The sequence below is a fragment of the Ovis aries genome, chromosome 4 (assembly GCF_016772045.2).
Source record: "Ovis aries strain OAR_USU_Benz2616 breed Rambouillet chromosome 4, ARS-UI_Ramb_v3.0, whole genome shotgun sequence".
NCBI classification, from domain to species: domain Eukaryota; kingdom Metazoa; phylum Chordata; class Mammalia; order Artiodactyla; family Bovidae; genus Ovis; species Ovis aries.
This window is the reverse complement of record NC_056057.1, coordinates 68,994,362-69,018,944: the sequence shown is the minus strand read 5'-3', so window position 1 is coordinate 69,018,944 and position 24,583 is coordinate 68,994,362. Positions and strand designations below refer to the sequence as shown.

The following is a 24,583-nucleotide window of genomic DNA, read 5'->3' as shown; positions in this document are numbered from 1 at the left end:
TGTTGCTCAACAGTGGCAGATGATTCTAAAAATATAGGCTGCAACAGAATAACAAAACTTTACTTCAATTAGCAATTGAGAGCTTGTTTTTGAGTAAAGAAATAAAATTATGAAAGCCCCATTATGATGGTACCCTGGAAAAGATGAGATATTAGTAGAAAAAAAAACCAAAAAACAAAGAACTGATAAGTCTATGAGTTAATAGTATCACATCAGTGTTAGTTTCTTAGTTTTGATAAATATGCTAGAGTTAAATAAGATGTGAATATTTGGGAGAGCTCCAAGTGGGATGTACAGGAAGGCTCTGTATTATCTTTGCGACTCCTCTGAAAATTGGAAATTATTTCAAAATAAAAAGAAACGACAGGGACTTCCTGGTAGTCCAGTGGTTAAGATTCCATGCTTCCAATGCAGAAGGTGTGTGTTTGATTCCTAGTTAGCCAACTAAGATCCCACATGCCATGCAATGCAGTAAAAATATTAAAAAAGAAGAAGAAAGAAACAATAATAAAACATCCTTATGGGACTTTATCTCCAACACAGGACCCTCATATCAGGGCTGTCAGGGGATGGTTTGGTTGTGGCCACAAGCCAAGCTCCTAGAACAGAAGTAAAGCATTTGTTGTTTTGCTGTAAGCTCTGGAAGTCTGTTTCCTGCGTCAAGAGTCTTTGTTTCTGTAATTTCACCTGCTGCTTGGGTCTGCTTCTTCCTGTGCCTTCCATAAGGATGTACCTCTCAGCTGGAAGCCGAGGGAGGCTCTAGGGACCCAGGCATCTGATCCAGGGTGGACTCCTAGCTCCCTGGGGCTTCTTTTCTTGCTTTCTGTGCCTCTTGTCCCCCATCGCCTTCCCTTGATGTCACTCTGAATATTCTTGCTGCATACGATAGAAAGTAAAATGTTTTTAAGACCAGTTAGCACATAATTTGAAAAATGCTTGAGTTCACTGACTTTTAATAGGTGATTTTAAGTGTACATTTCCATTAAGACCATGTACCTGAGTTTGGTTACTATGTTTCTGTCACTGGAAATATTTTTTTGTAGTAATTAATGCAGATTGAGACGCTGAAAGTTTGTCCAAACATAAAATAAACATATTTCATACATGAACACTTGTATCCAGAGTAGCTTATATGAAGTTATTGTCTAGAGTTTGTTTTTCATTCCCCCTATCTCCTATGTGCCATCTAAAAGCCGGAGAGGACAGATCAATACAAGTCAAGACAACAGAAGTTCACTCACAGAAATACACAGGTATGTACATATTTATACAGTGTGTGTGTCTGTGTGCTTTCCACCAGTCTCTAGCAGCCTGCTTTGTTGATGAAGTTATAATTACATTTCCTACAACAGTCTCTTATCCAAAAGTGTGTACTCAATTGCTTGAGTTATTTAGTGACATTTATTGCAAAATGAATACAGACACTTCCTATTTAGAAATATGTTTCCTGCTTGCCATGATCTCTTCTAAAAAAACTGAGGCTCTCTTACAATTAGCTTTAGCATAAGCATACTTTGGGTATTCTGGGCCAGTCTTAGATGTTGCTAGCTTCAATTAGAAGAGAGCAATCCCCCACTCTAGTACTCTTGCCTGGAAAATCCCATGGATGGAGGAGCCTGGTAGGCCATAGTCCATGGGGTTGCAAAGAGTCTGACACAACTGAGCGAATTCACTTTCACTTTAATCCCAATTTTGCAGATGGTCAGGAAACAAGCAAGAGATTTTTGGTCTTCTTCCCTGTCTCTGGTACTTCTGAAATTATAGTAATACTTGGGTTACTCAGCTGCCAATCTTCATGTGAGGGTTCAAACCAGATAGCGAAGCCAAGAAAGAAGAATTGAGCCGTTCAAGTCTTCTTTGTTTTGTTTAACAGTGGTCCCAAAGAAAAAGCCACAAGGTATGGTGGATTAGAGTGAGAATACATCAGTCAACTGCCTGGATTTGGGACTTGACTCTGTCACGTGCCAGCTGTGTGATCTTGAGCAAGTTACTTAACCTCTCTGAACTTTTGTTTCTTCATCTGTGAAAGAAGGATGAAAGTTGTAGCAAGGTTTCATTTATTTAGTGAGAAATTGCAGATTATCTCTTAGCACATTAGTGGCATGTAGTAAGGATTTACTGATCAGTTTTTATGTTTATAATAATTATTATTACACTTTCCTATGCTTTCCTACCTCCAAAATTCAACCATGTACCTCATGCCACTGAACTGTACAACTTAAAAAAGATTAAAATAAGTAAAAATGACCATGAATCAAATAAATCAAAGCAGCCAGGGCCCAAGACCAGGTTCTACAAACTAATATCTCCTCTTCTCAGTCACTTCAGTGTCCGACTCTTTGTGACCCCATGGACTTTAGCCTACCAGGCTCCTCTGTCCATGGAATTATCCATGGGTTGCCATTTCCTTCTCCAATGTCTCCTCTACAGGGTGCTTAACATTTTTGTGTATATGGTTTGTCTGTGTCAACCGAGTTCATTTAATCTCCCTACACGTAGCCTCCCACAATAAAAATGTTTTTTCCTGCTTCTCAAAGAAAAAAAAAGTTAAAATCGTAAATTTTATGTTATGTCTATTTTATCAAAATTTGAAAAAACAAAACATGGTGAATGGGAAAAAAAGGATAGAGTTCCAACCACCCCAGCCAACCAAATGCAAAAATCACTTTTCAGAATTAAAGAACACATATTCAGGAGGTTAGACAAAAAGAAAAATTATGTTACGGGAAAAACATCCGACTATGGCATAGCAACCCACTCCAGTATTCTTGCCTGAAGAATCCCAGGGACAGAGGGGCGCAGCAGGCTATAGTCTATAGGATCACAAAGAGTCAGACACGACTGACGCAACTAAACACAGGCACAAGATGTCAGAAAACCTGGAATCTATTTAGTAACTCTGCTCATGGCCTGGTCCTTACACCAGTCTGACCACAGCTTTCTCCTTGGGAAAAGTCCTAGGAGGATTAAATGAGGTAAGCGATTGCTTTGCCACACATATAAATTGGCATGATTGTGGCCAGAGTCCCTTTTGCTTTTTATTCACTTCTATGAACAGAGCCAGGATGTTGTACAGAACTGCAGGAAAAGTGTCCTGTTTGTAATGCCTTTATTTGGTTACCAAAACATCAGGGCATTTAATAATGTGCTATGAAGTAGGCCCTGACAAATTCTGATTGACAGAGACTGGCCATCTTGACTCAGTTAAGGGGAAATGCCCTGGGTCCCAGCTGTTGATTCAGTGGGCCATTACCAATGCCCCTCAGCTGACACTGTGTTCAGAGCACAGCCTCCATTCCCAAGAGCCCAAAGCCAAGAACGAATTAAAGAAAATCACCCAATGAGACACTCGCTTTACAACCCAGAGATACCAGGCCTTCTGCCCAGGGTGCAGCAGAAAGAGCTCTGAAATAGGGGTTTGGGGTGACTTTGAGCTCCTGACCCTTTTCTGTACTTCAGTTTTCTCACCTGCAAAATGAGAAAAGTAGGACTTTGGAATCTTCATGGTCTAACAACCCTATGAGGTTGTGTTAACAAATACCCTGAAAACTTTAGGATATGTTCTTGCATTTCCCCTATATTTAAACATCGTAGCACTTAGCCTCACAATTACTTTGGCTTCCTGAACCCCAGTACCAACCGCCACCATCCCGCTCCGCCATTGCCCCTTCTAAATCAGTATAGGCCATCTTCAGAGGAGGCACTGTTCAGGGAAATTTGGGTTTACCTGGAACACTTTAAGGATTTTCATAAAAACATCCACAATTTAGCTTTCAAATTTTAAGAGGTTTCATTTGATTTTGGAAATTTGGGGTAGTAAATTTCTCAAGTTTCTCCATTAAAAAAAAAAAAAAAAACTAGGTCCTCCCAGTCTAATAGAAAGGATAACATCATACATTCCAAAAGGATCCTCCCCACCATTTAAAAATGTATCCCAGGCTACCTGTTTTCTTAAGAAAATGTCTATTGGAAAGCAGCTCTTATACCCTATTGGGCAGCCTACATTCCCAAACCACCCTGGGACCATCTCCAAGTGAGAAATGTCTTAGAGGTCTTAAAATCACATACATTAGTAAAGTTTGTTGTTTAAAAACATGTTTTAGGATTTTCTTTTTAATCTTGCTCCCTGGCTTTTGAGACAAAAGAAGTTCTCCCTCTAAAAGCCCATGCATAATTTCAATTTTACCATTTCTGCTAAGTCTCAAACATGGTAATGGATAAAGCAGAAACCTCTGTTGGCAGGAAGTTTATCTCTCGCTAATAAAAATTGCACATATTTATCTGGGTGTTAGAGCCATGGTTTAGCTCCCTCAGGAACAGTGAATTGTGAAGGGTAAGGTACCCAGGCAGAGAGTATCTAAAAGCTTTGGCCCCAGATAGAATTTGTTTAAGCTCCTTATCTTTTGTTGTTTGCAAATAAAACCCTCAAATTCTCTGCATTACAGTAATTTCTTTCTTGATGTTCGCAAGCATGGGGAGACAGGGCAGAGTGCTTGCAGAAAGGTGATAGGGCATTGGAAGGACTGTTCTATCAGCTGACTCTGTTGCCTGTCCATCTTTTTGTAGGCAGAGCACAGCCACAGGAAGGATTGGATAGGTGATTCTGAACAAATTCATCCTCTTTGGTGATCTGAAGTAACCATTGCACTTACACTGACTTTAGGACTCTCCCCTGCGTCTTTCCTGGTTTTTCTCCCACCTCACTAACTGATCTTCCTCTGCCCACCTCTTACTGTAAGAGCAGCCTTTATGACTCACTTCTGAGACTCCCCCAGTCTGTGGCTTTGAAGACAGTCCATCAGAATTGATTCCCAATGGATGTCTTAGCCATAACTGCCCTGCTGAGCTCAGACGTTCCTACCCCTCTGCCTTCCTGATTTTTCCATCTGTATGTCACTAGACATCTCAGATTTAACTTGTCCAGAGCAAAAGTCTACCCCTTCCCCAAGGCTTCTGCAATATCAGTCTTGTTCATCAAGGTCAATAGAAACAGCATTTACCCACTTGATCGGGTCAGAAATGTGAGTGGTCCTTGCCTCCTCTTCCTTGCTCCTGTGGCTATTCAGGTGCTGCAGGCTCCACTCAGCTTCCGACTCTATCCTCTTCTCACCCATGTTTTCTGCTACCAGCCTAGTGCAAGTGTCCATCACCACTCCTCCAGACTATTGAAAAATCTCTCTACTGTTCCCCAAACTTGAATTCTTATCCTCTGACAGTCCATTTTCCATTTAGCCGTTAACACAAATCAGATTATGACAGTTTCTTCTCTAGACTTACCAATGGCTTCTCTCTGCCTTACAATAAATTAGAAAAATTTTGCTATGGTCTGTAAGACCCCTACCTGCCTCTCTCAGGTTCTCTCTTTACTTTCTCCTTCTCCTTCCCTCATGATATTCTTCCTCTTTGTGCAGGAAGCACACGCAGTCCTTTCCTGTCTTAGCCCATCAACCCACCTTGTTTCCTCTGCACACTTTGTCTCCCATATCTACACCTACACCTCTGTGTGTCATTATTTGATTCTCAGGTAAGATGTCAACTCTTTGGAGCAATCTTCCCTGAATGCTTTATGTGAAAGACTTCACCACAACCCCCATCTCCTCACCAGGTTTTATTTGCTTCGTAGCAGTTGTCACTGTCTGTCATTATTTGCTTGCTCCTTTACTAATTTATCATGTCTTTCCGTTCATTAGAATGCCGTCTCCCTGAGGTCTGAGACCTTGTTGATTTTGCTTTCTGCTGTTTCTCTTAAATCTAGAACCTAAGACTCAGCAGCATCCTTCTGCAGATACAGTTCCCTCCCATTTTCTGTGCTGGTACCTCTGCTACTCACATGAGACCGCATGGCTTTGCATTTCCTTGACTTTTCAGCATACACTGTACAGTGAATTTGCCTTTATCTGCTAAAGTCTTTTGTGAAATGAGTTGAAACCAGTTAAGAACAAAAGGGCGTCAAGAAATATAGACAGATATTGAAAGGGGAGACGAGAGAGAAACAAAAGGATCTTAATTTTGCTGAGGTTTGGCCAGGCCAAGAGATATCAGATAACATCAAATAGCCTTTGTTAAAATAACAGAAACTTTGACAAATTAAAATGTAACTGCCCCAGACTGAGTTATGGGGCCTTCCAGGCTTGAAACCATCTAACTTTGTAAAAGTATGCTACCCTATGCAACCTAGCATTGAGGATGCGGTTTCAGTTTGGGATAAGGTACACATGCACGCTCATACACAAAGACATCTCAGATTTGAGACAGAGAAAACTCCAGGTTGGACTATGAGAAACCAACAGGAATAATTTTTTTTTTCACCAAAATGAAAAGGCAGTTTGCTGACAGTGATTATATTCATTATATGATAAAATGCATTATATTCATAAATGATTATATTCATTTCTGGAGAAGGAAATGGCAACCCACTCCAGTATTCTTGCCTGGAGAATCCTGTGGACAGAGGAGCCTGGTGGGCTGCCGTCTATGGGGCCGCACAGAGTTGGACACAACTGAAGTGACTTAGTAGCAGCAGCAGCATATTCATTTCTGAAAGTATCCAGAACTTTAAGAAAACAGCTACACCCAAACTATTTCATTCAAAGATGAGAGTCATTAATAATGACTAGTATCTCTTCATTCCCTAAATCTTAGAGGTCTTTCTTTTCTGTCAGAAAGCTCCTCTGAGTAAATGGATGTAAAAAGCTTCAACAAGTATCAGAATGAAAGGGGCATGATGGTCCCTGTTTGGAAGGGTAATAAGTGAGCAAAGACTCAAGAGACCTCTTTGCTTTGGGCATAGCACATCATTATTTTTGATGTTCTCTACTCTATCTCTGAGAACATTGCCATCTCCATTGCTGCATTATTTCTCAGACATTCAGTGCCTCCCAAGGTTTTTCGTTCTGTCTGTCCCATGCTCAGGTGTGTGGTGTCTCTTTCAGTAGCTGTTTCAGTGGTGCTATGACCATATTAATGTGAAAGAGTTAGTGCAACAGAAATTACAAGGAGCATCATTGTAATTCAGACACTTAATTCCCACTTAACAGTAGATGCATCCACTGATGACTCGTGAGGTCATGATCCTCATTCCCCTTCATCGGTCACTCTTGTTTTTGGGTCTGTGGATGGATAGGCACTTTACAAGGTTAAAAATGAAAGACTTCTGAAAAACTTTGATAACATCCTTTAGAAAGAAATGGGTAAAGAACCCTGGAGACGGGTACCCTGTGCAGAAATCTGTAGCATTCTGTAGCATATCTGAACCAAGACCACTGCTGGATGTTTAGTTGAAGTTTTAGAAGATAACCACCAGCGTTGTGGTGAGCTGGTGTCATGCAGTAGGCTTGTTAGTTACCACCAATATTCCCCTCCTCTCCCTGAGGTCCCCTCCCTGTGATAGTCATTCGGAGACTGGGAATATTGCAAAAGTAAACATCTGGAAGTATTGATAGTAAACATAGGAGAGAAATGCCTTGCTGAGCCAGCCGCAGGTCAGGAAACCCTAATCTTATCGGGGTCCTGGAGACCATAGTTCCATAGACTGTTTGGATGGCATTATGTTACTGTGAACACATATGTTTTCTTTTTGTCCTTTTTTTAAGGCATCCTGTTTTGGAAAAGCTGGTTTTTAAAGGCTTGATCATTTTAGGGCAGATTATTCTATTTTTTACCTTAAAAAAAGGTGAAAGAACACCATGGCTCCTTTAGAGCCTGAACAATGGGAAAGTACACATTTATTTCTATTTGTTTTACTTATTTAGCTTATTTGCTTGTAATATTTCTGTGGGCTTCTCTGGTAGCTCAGGCAGCAAAGAATCTGCCTGCAATGCAGGAGACCTGGGTTCAGTCCTTGGGTTGTAAAGATCCTCTGGAGAAGGAAACGGTCACTCCAGCATTCTGTCCTGGAGAATTCCATAAACAGAGATGCCTGGCGGGCTACTATCCATGGGGTTTGCAAAAAGTCGGATGTGACTGAGCGACTTTCACTTTCACTTTCAATATTTCTGTGACTGAGGATGACCACCTAGAATTCACCCTTTCTTGAAGTGTAGTGTATGGAGCACTAGCATCAAAATCTCTAGGGAGTTTTGCTTAAAAATATACTTAGGCCCCAGGATGGCTGTTGGAATCTTTGGGGCAGCACCTGGGAATCTGCATGTTAGTCTGTTCTCAGGTACACTCATTCTGAAAACCACTGAGCTAGAAAAAGGCCGTGGTCTGCTAGTTGGTTATAGTGCCTGACTGGGAGTTAGCCTTCAAAGCATTGAGAGTCATCTGTGCATTCCTGCTTTTCTTTTCCTGTAAAAGAGTATAGCTTAAGTTTAATGCACAGAGAACATGCTTTTTTCCTGGGAATTTTTAACCTGGGGTCTATGGTTAAAAGGAGAGTTTCCAGTTTTTATGAGATTCTCAAGGAGGATCATTACTCAGGAAAGGCATGTTCCAACACCAACTTAAAGGCATGCTTTCCAGTTTGGGTGGGAACATTGAGCACTCAGATTGGCCCAGATGGTGCTTGAATCTCTCATTCTTTCCTATTTCTATTCATGTCAAAGGAAATTCTAAAGTTTCTGAAGAATGAGAAATTTAGAATTTTTTTACCTCCAAACCTATAGACCTCTTGGACTTCATAACGTCTACTGTCCCTCTCAGATGAATGGAAAGGATAACACTAAGTTATTTATGAATCATACAGTGCTACACGTCTAGAAAGACAAAAACACATAGCCATGCATATGAAAGTGTCAGTATGATCGTTTTCTTAAAGGTCTAGGTCTGAATTTCAGCATAAGGCAGGATTAACTGCACCTTTCTCTGGGATTTCTGATGTAAATACCGACACCAGAGTCATGTACAGGCCTGAGAGGGACAGTAGAATGTGGAAGTGGGTTTGGAAGCCAAAATATTATGTCAGCAGTTTTCTCTTCCATTTATTCTTACTTATCAAAACCAACTTTTTAACTCAGGGGCTTTTGTTAATAAAAACATAGATAATTTCATTTGGAAGGCCCAAGAGCTTCATATTCGGGGTTAAAAAAAATTCATCTCATCCCCTCCAGGCAAAAGTACTGGAGGGCTGATTCCTCTTGCAGAACCCTTTGAATAAATTAGTGCTGGTGAACTTCTCTGCTCAGAGTAGGGGGAGGTCAGTTATTAAATACACACAGAGCCCTATAGCTGGAATCTCTGTAAAAAGAAAAATAACCACAAATACAATTTCTGAGTTTAAGCCTTCCTTTTTTATTTCTAGTACCCTCAAAACCTCTTCAAATCCATTATTACTTTTGCAGAGTTTTTATTTGTTTGTTTGTTTTCATTTTAACATGTTTTACAATGAAAACAGCTAATAGGGTATATTTTCAGGGCTAATATCCAGACAAATTAAGTCATCTTTTTCAGAAAGCCTTTTTGTGCAACTGCAAAGTATACTTTGGGGGTGACTATTGAGAAAGTAGACACCCCAGTGTTTGAATTAAAACTATGCAAAGAGGTAACATTCCAGATAGGAATTTGCAGCAAATGATGGTCAGGTTCTGGTGGGCACACATTTTCATCCCTGTGAACTTGGAAGACCCAGCATGCTCTGCTGGTTAGAAATGATATCACCCAAGCACTCCACAATGCATGTGAATCAAATCCTCATGCTGTCTTAAACCTTTTCAGTGATATATGTCAATTCCTTCTCAATAAAACAATAAAACTGAAAAAAAAGAAAAAAATCTAACACACTACCATTTTGGGGAATGAGTAAGTCCTGGGGGCAGTCTTCCTTCCCTTAGGACACCCCAGCAACCACACGAGAAACACCCCAACCAATAGGAGAATGCCAGTTCCTTTCACCTAGAGTTTCAATTCCCCTAGATGCTTTATATATATATATAAGAAATTGGCGGAAATAGTCTAATGTCAGCTGCTCTGATCATAAAAACCTCAGGGTGCTCATTCTGGCACTGCTGCCATATGGGTTCTGGGAAAGGGGAGCAAGAGGAATCTGAGTCCCCTTGAGAAAAAAATGGCCTAGTGCAGAGATGGACAAGGCCAACCAGTGTATTTTCCAGGATTTATTATTATGATGATTTTTCCAGGTCTTCTAGAATGTCCAGATCTTAAAGAAGCCACAGAAGAGTTGTGAGTAAGAATGCAAAAGGGGAAAAAGACTTTTAAGAGGGGAAATATTCAGGGAAGACTGAGAAGCCTGTGGTGCCATAGCTCTGTTCAGTCACATTTTTTGAGAACCTACTGTGTGGGAGTCAATTGCTTGCTAAGTGCTAGGGGCACTCAGATGGATCCACCCAGCCTCTGCCCTGAAGAAGCTCACAGTTCCTGCGGAGGTAACTGGCTTATTGCTGGCATAGAATCTGATCCATGATGCCTCAGGAGCCCAGAGAAAGGGATACTCCTACCCCAGCCTGGTAATCCAGCATGCTGTTCATGGAAAAGGTAATGCCTGAAATCAGTTCATTCATTCATTCATTCAATTATCCAACAAATACTCATTGAATATCAACTGCTTTTCAGACACTGTGATGGGTTTGAGTGATAAAATGACATACACATTTTTAAAATGGAGAAGTTAGGGGAAAAGTACATAATGGGTAGGCAAAATTTATAATATTTTACAGCTGATCAAAGGGATCTCATAACTTCCCAGTACCTACCTACTCCCAAGGTTTCCTGATGCTTCCATCATTAGATATTCATTCCTTTGTCCGTCACTTTCAATATCACCACTTCAGAACATCAGAAATAGATTTTGACACAAGGAAGGCCAGCAAGTTGCCTGAGGGTACTTGGAGCCAGACCTGGGATGTTGGAATTACAGTAGGTAGAAGACAGAAGTAACCAAGGGACTGACCACTGTCTTACTTTCTCCCTGGGAGTGCCAGGAGCTGGCTATAACAGACCCAGCCGTCTAAACAGTGAATCCCGCCTGCATGCTGCACAGGTTGACCCAGACAGCCTCTCAACCTCTGTCCACTGTGAAAACACAGCACACCCAAGTTGAAGGGAATGCTGAATGACACCACGTGGGTGTGCAGTGGTCTGTGACCGGAAGGTTCGCTGGAAGCAATTTGCAAAGGAGGCCTTAGAAAACCACCTGGATGGTTATTGTAAATTAAAAAAGGAAGAGATGCCACTTTTTTCCGAATAATTTTTAATACTAGGTTTATGGCTGGGTACATGTGATAGTCATTAGAGCTTATTTAACTCTGAAATTATCTGGCCCCTCAAACTCCACTGGGACTGCAGGAATCGTGGGTTAAATTTTAAAATACAATGTCTGAAAGAAGATGATATGCTTTTCCTTGAAGAGAATAAATTCAGACTTTAAAAAAAATCAGCTCTGTCTAGAAAGGATTGTTATCATTTCTTATATTTATTGTGTGTTTCCATAATGTGTTTGAGCTTAGAAATTCACCCAGGCACACACAATTTACTTGAGTCGGCTGTTGCGCCCTTCAATCCTGCGGTCCAAGTTGTTCTTTTCTAGTGGGTTGATTTGGAGATAGTCCAAATGTGTTCTGAACTCTGAGCTCAAATCTCAGAGGTTTTCACTTGTTCGGAGCCGAACATTTCATCAGGAGCTGAGAGTATGTGAGTTACACCGAACAGCTGTGAGGTACCCACCACCCTCTCCCCAAGGATGACACGTTCTGAAAGGAGGGTGTTGTAAGCATTCCTGAGCGAGCCAGCTAATCTGAGGCCTAGCTGGTTGGCCAGGGCCTACTTCTAAGAAGGCTCCCGCTGGAATTACAGCATCTTATAACCCTGATGTGCAAAGTCCCCCTTGTTCAGAAGAGCAGCTAGGACATGGAGGGGGCTGGGAGAGGGGGGAGAGGCGACGAGAGGGCCAAATGGGTGAAAAGGAAGCTCTTGAGTCTGAAGGGAATTTTCTTTTGGGAACAGGATATTCTCTATCATTAGCTGCTCACAGGAAGGGAAATAGGAAAACAGGGTTTCTTTTCAAGTGGGGGAAACCCAGCAGCCAGTGAAAATGGTGGATTTGGAATGGTGGGGAAGGTGGGTACTTATGTTTGGAAGGCAAATGTAAATACTCAGACGCCTTTGAACTCTGAAATTGATTCTGACTCCAGCCAGCCATCCAAAGAAGTTTCATTATAGCGTCAGTGTGTCCTGTGCGTTGCTGGCCTGGTGGCATCACCACCATCAGGTATGGGGCCCTCGGAGTTTGGCTAGGAGCACTGAACCCACTGGCCGCAACACCCTTGATCAGAGGCACCCTCTCCGTCTTGGAACCTTAGGCCTCTTCCTCCTCCTGGCAGAAGCAAAAATGCTTGTGTGTCTCATGAGAGGTCTGTGTCTGTCTTTGGCCAAAACTGCCATCGCCTCTGTTACTTTCCAAGGAAGGCACAAGAAAGATACCTTTAAATAATCTTTCCCTACAGCAGAAGGTCCTTTTCAATTATTTCAGTGAATAAAAAAAAAAAAAAAGTAGGGTGTACTTTCTAGGAGCTTAATCTAGTCGCTGGGACATGGTCTAAGAAAAGTCCTAAGCGAGTGTCTCCTTGTGGTTACAGGAAGGCTACACTTTGGAAACTGGCACCATATATCCATGGCTCAGCAGGTAAAGAATCCATGTGCAGTGCAGGAGACTAGGAGATGTGGGTTCAATCCCTGGGTCAGGAAGATCCCTTGGAGGAGAAAATGGCAACCCACTCCAGTATTCTTGCCTGAAAAACCCCATGGGCAGAGCAGCCTGGCAGGCTACAGAGCTACATTCCAAAGGGTCGCAAAGAGTCGGATATGACTGAACACAAAATAATATTTAAATACAAAATCAAGGTGAGATGTAGGGAGCAGAGAAGGAAAAGTGAAAGTCCTTAGCTTTATATTAACCAGTGTGATCAATGGCATGTATAAAAAGGAGAAAATCCTTGATATAAAATCTTATCATCCTGCCCTGAAGTGGAAAGGCTGGTAGGAGTGACTGAAGATTTTGTTTTATTTATTCCCTGCATCAGAAGAAAAATCAATAGCTGCCTGGCGAGTCAGACATAAGTGAGTTATACAGGCCACTGACATAGTGGACCAAACTTTATAACAACCATATTTGCCGCTGTCAGGCCACGGGCTTCAGTGGCGCCAGCTGTAATTATGGCTGATCACCTCTAATTCAGAGCTGCCTGCCTTGATAAAGGTGTCACTGGAGCAACTGTGGCATCAGTGTCGATTAGGGGTGTCATGCTCCAGGAAAACTGCTGGAGAAAGCTCTTCCCCTCTCCAGCCCCCAGGGTCAGGAGACTTCTGGGCAACTCTTGCTTTTTAACTTTTCACCCTGAGTTTGGCGATAGTCCCTAACACTCTGATTTAAACTCCAAGGGACTCAGATGAACAGCCCTGTCCCCTGGCAGCAGATACCTTTAATAAACTAAGAAATCTCTCTGAAAACAGAGTTTAGAAGTTGGGATCTTCTCTGCCTGACAACATGCAGAGAAACAAAATGTTTGTATCACCTAGTTAATTCACTGATTGCAAAAAGGAATGAGAGGCAATAGGCTTGGGCAAAAGCTACAAATATTTTTGAAAAAAAAAAAAATGCAACCCCATGCCTTTCTTCTGCTTTTGTGGTATTTCCAAAAAAAAAAAAAAAATTTCTAGCAAACTTCCCATTTTTAAAAATTACTATTTTTTTTTTTCTTTTTTGAAGGAGACATTAGGGTAAGGGAATGAGAAAACAGAGAAAAGATAGAGTTAAAATGCTGTGCTAACAAAATGGCCAAGTGTCTGGATGTTCTAGGCAGAATGCTGAGCAGGAGAGGTGTGCAGTGAGAGGTGGAATTCTGCAATTACAAAAGGGCTTCACTGTCATTTGTGAAGGATAATGTTTGACTCCCCTCTCAACCACCCCAGGCTGTTATTCCTCCCTCTGTAATTAAGAAAGAGACACACACACTGTTCTCCCTGTATCCTTTAAAACTCGCAGACAACCCCACCCGCACCACTGCTCCCCCAGCCAGTGGCGGAACCCACAGATTGTCTTCATTTGGGGGGTGAAGCTCTTCTAACTCCCTCTTCTTCTGATGACGACTCACCTGAGAGTGGAGTGCTAATCTTGGGAAGACAAGCTCTGTGTTTTGCAACGAGGGTCCTTCTCTCTTCTACACACACACACACAAAAAGAGTGATCAACGGGGGCCACGAGAGTAGGGACCACGATTCGCACTTCTGGACGGCTCCTCATGCAGGCAAGTGTTTGGCCCAAAAGTAGGTTTGCCCTTGCTGACAGGGAGGTCAGGCGTGACCGATCTCTGGTGGAGAGCCGGTGGTTGACACTGAGCGACAGAAAACCCTATCCAGCTCCAGGACACAGAGGCGCAGTGAGGCCCTGGAGACGGACCATCTGGTTCTGAAGAAAGCCTGGGCTGGTGGCCTGTCTTAGTTTTTCTTGCTCATCTTTCCAACCTGCTCTTTCATCTCCATCTCTGCCTGCATCTCCACTGTTGTCCTTTCTCCAAACTCAGGGACCTTTTTTAAAATCAGCATTAAGAAAAAAAAAAATCAGAACCAGTGGACCCCTGCCCACAGAACTCGGGGTCCCTCTCTGAGTCCCAGGCAGCTGGGCCATCCCCAGGCGGTACTGTTTCCTCGCTCTGTTTACTCGTTTCTAAGGGCAATTGCACCACTAAGGCTCCCTGAGTCTGGAACTCGGCCTGGGGCTGTTTTGGTTACATTGAAGTTTTTGCTTCAGTTCTGCCAGATTTAAATGGTGACTTCACCAGCACTGAGCTAAAAAGAAGAAGGGGGAGGAGGGCGAACCCAGGAGAAAGAGAGCGAGCGAGCGAGCCGGAGGGAGAGAGCCAGAGCCGGGCGCTAGAGAAGGGCCAGCACATTACATCATCGCTTGGCCTGGAATCAAGTGGGAAGGATGTGAGTCACTCAGGCTAGTTAAGCTTTGGCTCAAATTCTACACACACTCATTCCAGAGCTCTCATGTTCTGCACCTCAGGAGGGAATTCAGCCTCAGTGATGTCCATGAGGTTTGTTTTTAATTTTATTTTCTTTTTTTCCCGATTTTATAATTTTTTTTTTTTGGCCCCTACCGCCTTCTTTTCTTGAGTCTTTATACCCTTCCTCCTCCTCTTTCTCTCGCCCCATCTCCCCTTTCTGCCCGGCTTTGTTTCTCTTCTTCCTTCTCCTCTTTCCCCAGCCCCTCTGCTGGGCTCCTCTTCTGGTCCCGAAGAGGCATTTCTTTTCACTTGGATCAGAGTTTTTGTTCTAGTATAGCGACCTGAATGAGTTGAACCGAGGCTGGGTTGGGCACAATTTTTTTTTTTTAAAGCAGAGGGAGCCAGAGGGATTGGAGCAAAAGAGCCACGAATAAAAAGCGAAGCGAGACAGAGCAAACTCAGGCGAAGTTTCTCTGCCTGCAGTGTCGCTGCTAATCGGAGGAGACAGGGAGAGAGTTAAAATGCAGGAACCAATCGCTTGAATGGTGATGTAATGCAAGAACCGCAGGGTAGTTAAGTAATGTGAGAGCAAGGGGGTCAGGGTTGCAAAGCATTTACCTGCTCTCAAGGGGTTTTCAGTTTATTATCAATTGCAGTGACTGTAACTGGCTTCAGACTGCAATCTCTAATTATTCACAGACGCCCCTTTTTTATCTTTTATTATTAAAAGTAAAACTATATTATGGTATTTAAAAAAAAACATGATATTATCACAGCTGTGTATTATTTTCCACCGGGATTCTCTCTCCCTTTTCTCTTAAATGGCTCAAAACTGTTGTCTTTTCATAAAAGGTTGAACTGAAGTGATGGTGGGAGAGGGGGTGGCTTTTTGAGTGTAACCAGTGAATTGTAAATGCCTGGTGAACTCTTTGGTGTGTCCTGCTGAGTAGGAAGAGTTGTACTATTGCATTTATTCTAGAGAATGTACTGTTGGTTTTTAAAGTCATAGATGATGATCCTCAAAAGTAACTATAGTCTTTCACCTATTATCTCAGCTAATGCTTAACAGCAGTTAATTTTAACTTCATGCTCTTTCACGTGACAGTTAATCCGGGTGCTAACTTTAAAACCTGTATGCTCTTCAGTTATTTTCAAGATGAGATTCTGTGGTCGTGGGGGCGACGATGAAAACTTCCGGATTGATTTGTCTAAAAGCAGCTAGCTAATATTTGCGAGTAAGGAATTAACACAGAATAGATGGAGAGAGAGACAGTTGATGGTGTTCTTAATGCTCTAAGGATCCAGGGTACCCAGAGGGAGAGACTTTGACGTTTTGAAAATTATTACCTCGTTTCTGTGTGTTTCATAAAATACATTTAGTGCTGTGATGCTCGGCCTGCGCTGAATGCTTTCTAAAACCAGCCAGCTTTATTAGACAGTTCTCAGCTGAAGCCCTCCACAACTAGAAAGCCAGTCCAGTGAGAGATCCCTGACTCTTGGCTACTCCAAAACTTCTCTGGCTCAGTTAGTCTGGACCATCATAGAGCTGGATGCATATTGAGGCATGGGGCACATACCAGAAAGGTGTTTATGTTTATTTAATGCATGTTTGGGGTATCATTAATCATGACTTTTTATGGATCTTCTCCCCTTTCTCCTTTTTGGGGCAGAGATGGAAGGGAAAGGGAAGGAGGAAGTAAGTTTTGGAAGAAACAGTGTGATGTGGTAGAGGTCAGGAGGCCTGAGTGCTAATCCTGGTGACCTTGAGCAAGCCCCTTAAAGCATCTGGGCTTCATTTGGAAATGAGGGAGTAGACAAGGTGGGAGACAAGCCCCTCCTCCCTGTGTGGAACCAATCTAAGGTGATCTCTGAAGTCCCTTCAAGCTCAAAAGCTCTGTGTCTGTGTCCGTGTTCTTTCAAAGGTATTTGGCATAGCTTTTCAGAGAAACGGAGGTTTGAATTCAAAATGAATTAGTGCGTTGAAAGAAATGAATGGAGGAGGGTGAAGGGGAACGTCTTTCCTCACCTGAAAAGTTGGTTTTTGTTTTTTTGTTTCTTTTGCTTTTTGGCATGAATGTGCCTCTTGTGAAATTCTGTTTCCACTTGTAGCCTGTAAGGAGTCCTCAATGAGAGATAATTACGTAGGTGAGTCTGTCAAAAAGAATGATGGAGAAATCCAAGAATAGAGTAAACGTTTCTGAAAGACCCCACAAGTCCCTCAAATGCATAAAATGGTGCTAAAAATACAGGAGACATACATGTTTCATCCACTCATATTCATATTCAAAACAGTATTTTTAGTGATTTCCATCCCCCCAAAACTATATAAATTCTTGATAGCTTTCTGTAATTTCAACATAAATTCAAGTTTTTAGATGAGATTGAAGGCTATTTAAAATCCTCAAAAACTTGAAAGGCAAAACTATATGTGCTTGTAAGAAATATAATTTCACTAAACAATATCCCTATTCTTCTGCCAAATTCCAGGATAGTAGCCTTATTGTCAAGTATGTATTTATGGACCTAGTTTAATTGTGCACAGGGAAAATTGCGCCTGTTACGGGTGGCAGTGGCGGGGTGGGGGCCGGGGAAGGTCGATTACCCAGAACTGAAACGAAACCACTGGTGAAGTTATTAGTCATTGTGCAGAGATTGATGAGTGCCAAGTATGTGCTTGAGACTCTTCAGGAATAAAGAGAGCATGATTTCTTTTTTTAGAGCATTACCGTTTGTGTTGATTTGGCTCCAAGGTGTTCACCTATAATCAGAAAGGTCCTGAAATGACTGACAAAGAGGCAGGGCTAGGAGTGTGAGCCTCACTGGGATCCTCAGTCAGACTTTTATTACCTCACTTTCTCCCCATGATAACCCAGAAGAATAGGAATCCTTAGCTCTGCTGTTTGGTAATTGTTTTGTTTGGAGTTTTTGTTTTGATTACTGTTGTGTTCTAATTGAAATGTGTATTGAGGTACTTGTAGACATGCATGTATTTGTAAGGAATAATACAGAGCTCCCATGCACCCCTTACCCATTCTGGTGACATCTGACAAAACTCTAGTAAATATCACAACCTGGATACTGGCAATGATCACAACTGGCTGATGTTATTTAGTGTTCTTATTTATTTGTACTTATTTGTGTGTGTGTGTGTTGCCTTTATGAATGTGAAAACTGAGGTTTAGACTTGCCACAGTTCACACAAGCTTTAACACCTCAAGTCCAATCCATACAAAGTCTAGCTTGCCATCACTGACAAACTTTTCTCCACCCTCAGGACCATCAGGGGCCTCATGGCTGTGCTTGGCAAACATTGCCCTTGTTTTACATTTCCTTGAGGCATGGTCTGAGTGGCAGCTTTGTCCTCCATGGGGGTCCCTACTGCCATGCTTCACATATTAGCAGGTGAAGGCGGAGGCAGGGCTTCGATGGCGTAAAAGAAGAGGTATAAATATATTCCATCCATATTCCAGGCACAGAGCAGGGGGATATCCACTGTCTACCCCTACGCTAAGTTAGTACTGAACTCAGCCTTCTTCCTCTTCTCCTGCCATTTCTCCCCTGGTAGACACATCTTCAACATGAAGGAAGGGGGTGACATCAGAAAACCAGACAGCTACTGATCAGAGAAGGACTGTGGTCTTTTGAAAAGAGCATGGAGTTGGGGGTCAAAAGACTTGAGTTCAAGTCAGTCACTCCTCCAATCACTGGTTATATGACTTCGGCAAGCCACCTAACCTCACTGTGCCATAGTCTCTATCTTTGTAAAGTGAGGATAGCCATACCTACCATGTAGAGTCATCAGGGTTGGAGACATTCTTTAAGGGCCCCAGCACTCAACGAGATCACAGGAATCATGTTTCAGCTGCTGCGTTCATGAGGATGCAGGAAAGGGTCCTCCCAGGAGTCTGTGCGGGTGACTGACTGCAGATTCTAACTGATCATCCTATTCCCAGCACCACTCAGGCTGCTTCCTTTGCCAGCCTTTCTTCCCTTATGTCTTCTTTTTATTCAGAAAATCAAGCAGGTCTGAGATCAAGTCAGGTACTTGAAACAGAAGTAAATGTTCTGTTCTGATTAAAGTGAGGTGAGGACTAGTGCTGATAAAATCTGCCAAATTCCCAGTGAGTGGAGGGAGAGATGAGAACAATGCAGGTTGGAAAAAAGACTCTTGCATTCCCATTCATGCTCAGCTGTGGCTTTGTGAATGGGAAAATGGAGTGAAATGGAGAAGAGCAAATTCAGTCATGAGAACTGGATTCCATTCTGGACTGGACTAAGAGAATTTCTATCTGCAATAGTTCATGCATGTAGTGCATATTTATAGTCAGGTGACACTACCTTTTAGGCTCGTTATTTCCTCTCTTGTGTCTTTTCTGGCAGCAAAAATGATGTTTTAGAGATTGAAAAGGAGTTTTCCAAGGTGACAAGGGACATGACTTAGCAACTGAACAACCACAACAAAGGGTGATATCGAACTTGGTGGGTTTCTATTACAGTGATGGAGCCCAAGTCTTATAGCAACAGTTTCATCCCAGGGGCTCCAAGCCTCTGCTAGAAACAGACTTCAGGATGTCTCAAGCTGCATGATGAAAATGTCTCTGGTTTACTAAGTACATGTTGGTTAGGGAGGCCAGGTCAACATCCAGAGACAGAAATTAGTGTGGACTTGAGGCAGAGTGCTGTCACGAGCCCGAAGGAAAGTAGGGTGGTCACTTCTGAAACTGCACAGAAAAAAGTAGAAGCAGTGGGTTGAATGCAGGCTTCTTCTTTCTGCTCTCTTTCTATTTGGTCTTTGTGGGCCTCGGACCTTTGAAGGGAAACTCCTTTTGCATTGGATTTTTGAAGGATGTGTGTATGAGTGCCTGTGCCAGGGGCCATGGGCATCACACGGGGGTGTGGGAAATAGTTGAGAGAAGGAAGGCACATGGGTGGCATTGATAGATGGGGTAGTTGTTGTTGTTCAGCCGCCAAGCTCTTTGCAATCTCATGGACTACAGCACTCCAGGCCTCCCTGTCCCTCACCATCTCCTGGAATTTGCCCAAGTTCATGTCCCTTGAATCAGTGATGCCATACAAACATCTCATCCTCTGTCACCCTCTTCTCCTTCTGCCTTCAGTCTTTCCCAGCTTCGGGGTCTTTTCCAATGAGTCAGCCACCTCAGTAAAAACTCTGTGGTCAAAACTTTAAGTTTATAAACGTTTTCCTATATTCTGGCTGTGCCGTGCAGCATGCGGGATCTTAGTTCCCCAACCAGGCACTGAACCTGTGCCATCTGCAATGGAAGCTCAGTGTCTTAACCACTGGACCGCTGGGGAAGTCTCTGAAGCTTATAATTTTTAAACAGACTTTGCTAGTCTGATCAAATTGTAGTACAGTTTGGTGCTTTCAGCAGTGTGTATTTCATGAATTTTGGTTGCAACCACAGCAGTTCCTTGACTACTTATATCCTTGAAACCTGAAATTGACTTGACTAAGCACTCCAAAGTCCATGACGCAGTACACATACACTTTATAACAAGTCCATACATCTTTCTTCCTGTGCCTAACCTGGCAGGAGAGCTTATTTAATGATTGATGAAGCAACGCTGCACCCAAGAAGAATTAATCAATAGTTTGCAATGATTATGGAGAGTGCGACAGTAGTTATACAGTAGCCAAGACCCACCTAGCTATCAGCAGGGTCTTCCTTTCCTCCACATGATACCCAAAATTGAATTCTACCTTATCTATTTTTTTTCCTTGTTGTCTTTAATGACTGAAATAGAACTGGATGTGTCAAACACAGCAAAGCCTAGGAAAAAACAGGAAGGCTTCAAAGGAGTGCCAAGCTATCTATTAATGCATAGACTCAATCACTCATCTTAATGGGAGATGGGAAATGGGGCCAAGAGGCAGTGTTCTATAAGCTGGAATGCCTATCATCAATTACTGTGTTTTAGGAGCCTATGAACTTTTAAAATCAAAGATCTTTAAAGGCTTAAAGTCATGTGGAGTTGGATAAGTGTGCTAACATGGCAGAGGGGCCAGCTGGGCCTCTTGTAGCCTTATGAGTCTCACTGCCCATTTGGCTCTGCCCTTCTGCCCTCAGTGGAACCTATATCACTGCTAAGGAGAGGTTGCAAAGCAAGCTTCTTTGCAGAAGTGGAGCCTCATTATTCGAAATCATTACGTCCCATGTAATTGCGTCCTATCCATTGCTTTGGAGTCAGACAGATCTGTGTTCAAACTCTGGCTTTACCCCGTGTAGCTGTGTGATTCTGATCTGTTGAATGCTTCTGATCTTTGGTTACTTCATCTATGAAGTGGAGTCCATGAGATAATGACTATAATGCACTGAGCATGGAATTAACAAATGTTCCATAGGTATTAGTTATTTAATGATGAGACTGGCTGACTTTGTTTGGAAGTCTGGGTAATGGTCTTTGGGGGGCATCATAGTGTAGAGAGAAACACCGTTATTTAGCAGTTCCTTTCCAGAAAGGTAAACTGAGTCATGGAAGGCCAGGGAGGCTGTGAACAGGACAGGTGAGGAGAGAAGTGTAACACTGGCTGTGGGACCATTTCTTCACTGGCCAGAAAATAAGGCTTAAAATCTCACTTTGAAACATTTTATTTCAGAGTTAAGAGGCTCTGGGTCTCCCCCACCCCACGTCTTTTAGTTAAGTAGTAGATAGGAAACATAAGAGACATGGGTTCAATCCCTGGATCGGGAATATCCCCTGGAGGAGGAAATGGCTACCCACTCTAGTATTTTTTTTTTTCCCTATAAATACAAAGTTTATTTGCTCTACAATTGACATGCAACAGATGCTCAATAGATATATACTGAATAAATAAATTATGTTTATAATTCAAGAAAATGTGTAGGATATAAGAATACATAGCTGGTATTAAGTGTATAAAGTAGACATTTTAGATATACAAAAGAACCACTCTAGTATTCTTACCTGGGAAATCCCATGGACAGAGGAGCCTGGCGAGCTACCATTCATAAGGTCATGAAGAATCAAATACGACTGACGCAACTTAGCATGCACAGATTTCTTTTTTAGATGGCATAAGGCAATTTTTCCTTTGCATCTGCCTCTTCTTTACCTTCTTATTTATCATAATACTTCAGTCAGCTCAGCAACACTCTGCAAAAAAGGGCTGATCTCCTTTAATTCCTCTGGAATTAATCATAATGACAGCAATTATGATAGACACATTTAGTATAAATGCACATGTAAATTACTCTCGTGTTGCGTTTTCACCTTCAGTTCTGCTTTCGCCAGCACCCACCCTGATACGGGTTATGAAGTGGCCTCTCGTGGGCCAAATCATTTTCCTAATTCAGACCTTCCCTTAGCTCAGTGTGAAGCTGCTTGTTGCCATTTCCTTCCACCAAGAGTAAAGAGGAAGCGCTTATGTACAGGTCACAAGGGATGGCATTTGCTTTGCCTTTATGCTCAGCATCTAGAACTTACTTAGCTATAGAATAATAATTCTATCATTCTAAACGCCTGGATGAGGCGGAAATTTTAAAAATCCCTAAACCCAACCCGCTCACCTTACCAATTCAGAAATTAAGGCCTCTCCGAAATGTAACAAAGTATCTGATATTCTAAAGCTATTTGATGGCAGTGCCAGAATCCGGCTCCAAGGCGTGAGGAGCACATTTCCACCCTGCCAGGCTCTTGGACTTCCTGGACCCAGGAATTGCATCTTCTTGCTCAAACAAATGCTTCTAGTTCCCCTTTTGAGTTCACCATCTTGGGATGGTGCAGTGGGGAGAGTGCAAAGAAAGACTCTGAGGTACAGGGGCACAAAAGAGCCGCTGGCAGGCTGGGAGAAACTGGGAGTCATTCAGGCACCTGGCTGTGCAAACACTCCACCCTCTGGTCTGGAGGGAGGGGTGGAGAAGCAGACAGATAGTCTGCTTTCTGCCTCCAGCCAAAAGCTCCCCGGTGTCTAGTTAGTGGGTGGGGCGTCCTGTCGTCCCTGTCTGTAAGTGAGATGGGGTAACCGTCCAGGAGTCAGGCTCTCTGTGCTTCCCACTGCTCTCTCCCTTCCTCCCTCTCCTACCAGCCGAGTGCCTGTCCATGTCCAATGAGGACAAAGCTTGGAAACCACCCCAGAAACAGCACCCACCCACCTGCAGGATGTGACCTCTGGGCTCTGAAACTCGCTGCTTCCTCCCTCTCCCTCCCCACATAGGGAACTGTTTTAGACCACAATTCCCAGTCCACCCTCACTTTGCACTTTAATCCCAAAGAGACTCTGGCACTTTGTGACCACAGAAAACTTGTCACTTCATTAGGATTCTGAAAAAGGGGAAAAACAAAAAAAAAGAGCAAAGGGTAATTCATAGTTGTTTTAATGACTTTGCATCCTTTGCTGTGGAAGCAACTTTCAGCTCTTAGGCACAAAAGACACCAGCGCTGACGTCTAAGAGTGCACGGGGGGACAGCATTTTTCATAATGCTTTATCACAAGATCCTTCACAGCCGGTTAACCCAATTAATCTTTCCACAGCAATTGTCCAGGTGCTGTTTTATTCAGTTTCCCTGAAGTCTTCAAAGCTCCATGGTGTGGAGATGAACTATTGCGCCTCCCGACCTTGGAAGGATGTTTCTAACTAATTAATGATTGTTAAGTGCTTGGAAGATGCACTTTGGAAATATGCTGGTGCTAATATGTCTGGATTTTACACTGTGCAGCTGGCCAGTATACGAGTCGAACATCATTCTTGCTGTTTGTAAATCGTACAAAGATGAATATGATGCCTTCTTTTCTCAACGAGGTATCTGTCCTCGCATCCCTCCCCCATCACACATTTGTTCTTTGTTCCGTTCTCTCCCAATCTGTATTAAGTTGCCTTCAGTGAGATAGCCTGATGAGTCTTAGGATTTCTTCCAGGAAGTGAGAAGGCTCATCATGCTACTTCTTCTAGCCACGTGGTCTTTAATGAGGCAAATTGAAAATTACTATTGGCTGAACTGCCAGGAAAAGGAACACAGTTTTCTGTATGATAAAGGGGTTTCAAAACTTTTTTGATATGAACAACAGTAAGGGATATATTTTATATTGCAGCCTAATAGATTGAACATGTGTATGTTTACATATGTGTGCTTGCATGTGTGTGTTTACATATGTGTGTGTTTACACATGTGCATGTATGTATAGTTTGATAAATCAATACTTAGTCTTTACTGTGTCTTGACTTCTTGGAGATCACATCCTAAAAAATACTAGTCATGTTGGATTAAACTGATTTCACCAGTTCCTCACTAATACCTCACTAGTACCCTCTAATGAACCTCAACCAGAGTTCAGAAAGCACAGGCATAGTGGAAAGGTCAGTGGAGTGCTGGACTAGGGTCAGAAGACCAGGGTTGTATTGCTACCTCTGTCCCAACTCCAAGATTCTGTCCCCAGACCTCAGTGTCCTCATATAAAATTAAGGAATTTGTTTTCAAACTGAATTTACCCCCGGAGTACTTACCAAAAGTCTTCTTATGTAGAAACCCAGTGCGAAAAATAGAGCTTCCGACTGGCCCACAGCTCTTCCCTCAACTCACGTCCCCACCTCCACCCAGAAGTCCTTGGAACCCAATCTAAGTACTCCTAGGCCGGAAATCTCCTAAGTCTCTTCTTGTTCTGTCATTCACTGATTATTTTATTCTCTTGGTAACGGGTTTAT

The 24,583-nt window shown here is 42.6% G+C and overlaps 1 protein-coding gene across 4 annotated transcripts in view; it reads left to right on the top strand.

Annotated features, from left to right (window-relative positions):
* Positions 1-24,583, top strand: part of CREB5 (cAMP responsive element binding protein 5) — a 439,335-nt gene that overhangs the window by 289,870 nt on the left and 124,882 nt on the right. The window contains exon 1 of one of the 4 annotated variants that reach the window (XM_027968651.3): positions 14,926-14,990. The exons of the other annotated variants lie outside the window; for them this stretch is intronic. Within the exon in view, the coding sequence (XP_027824452.1) occupies positions 14,944-14,990 (47 nt within the window). The 5' untranslated portion in view covers positions 14,926-14,943. Of the gene's footprint in view, positions 1-14,925; positions 14,991-24,583 lie in introns of those variants that run through there. 4 annotated transcript variants of the gene reach the window in all.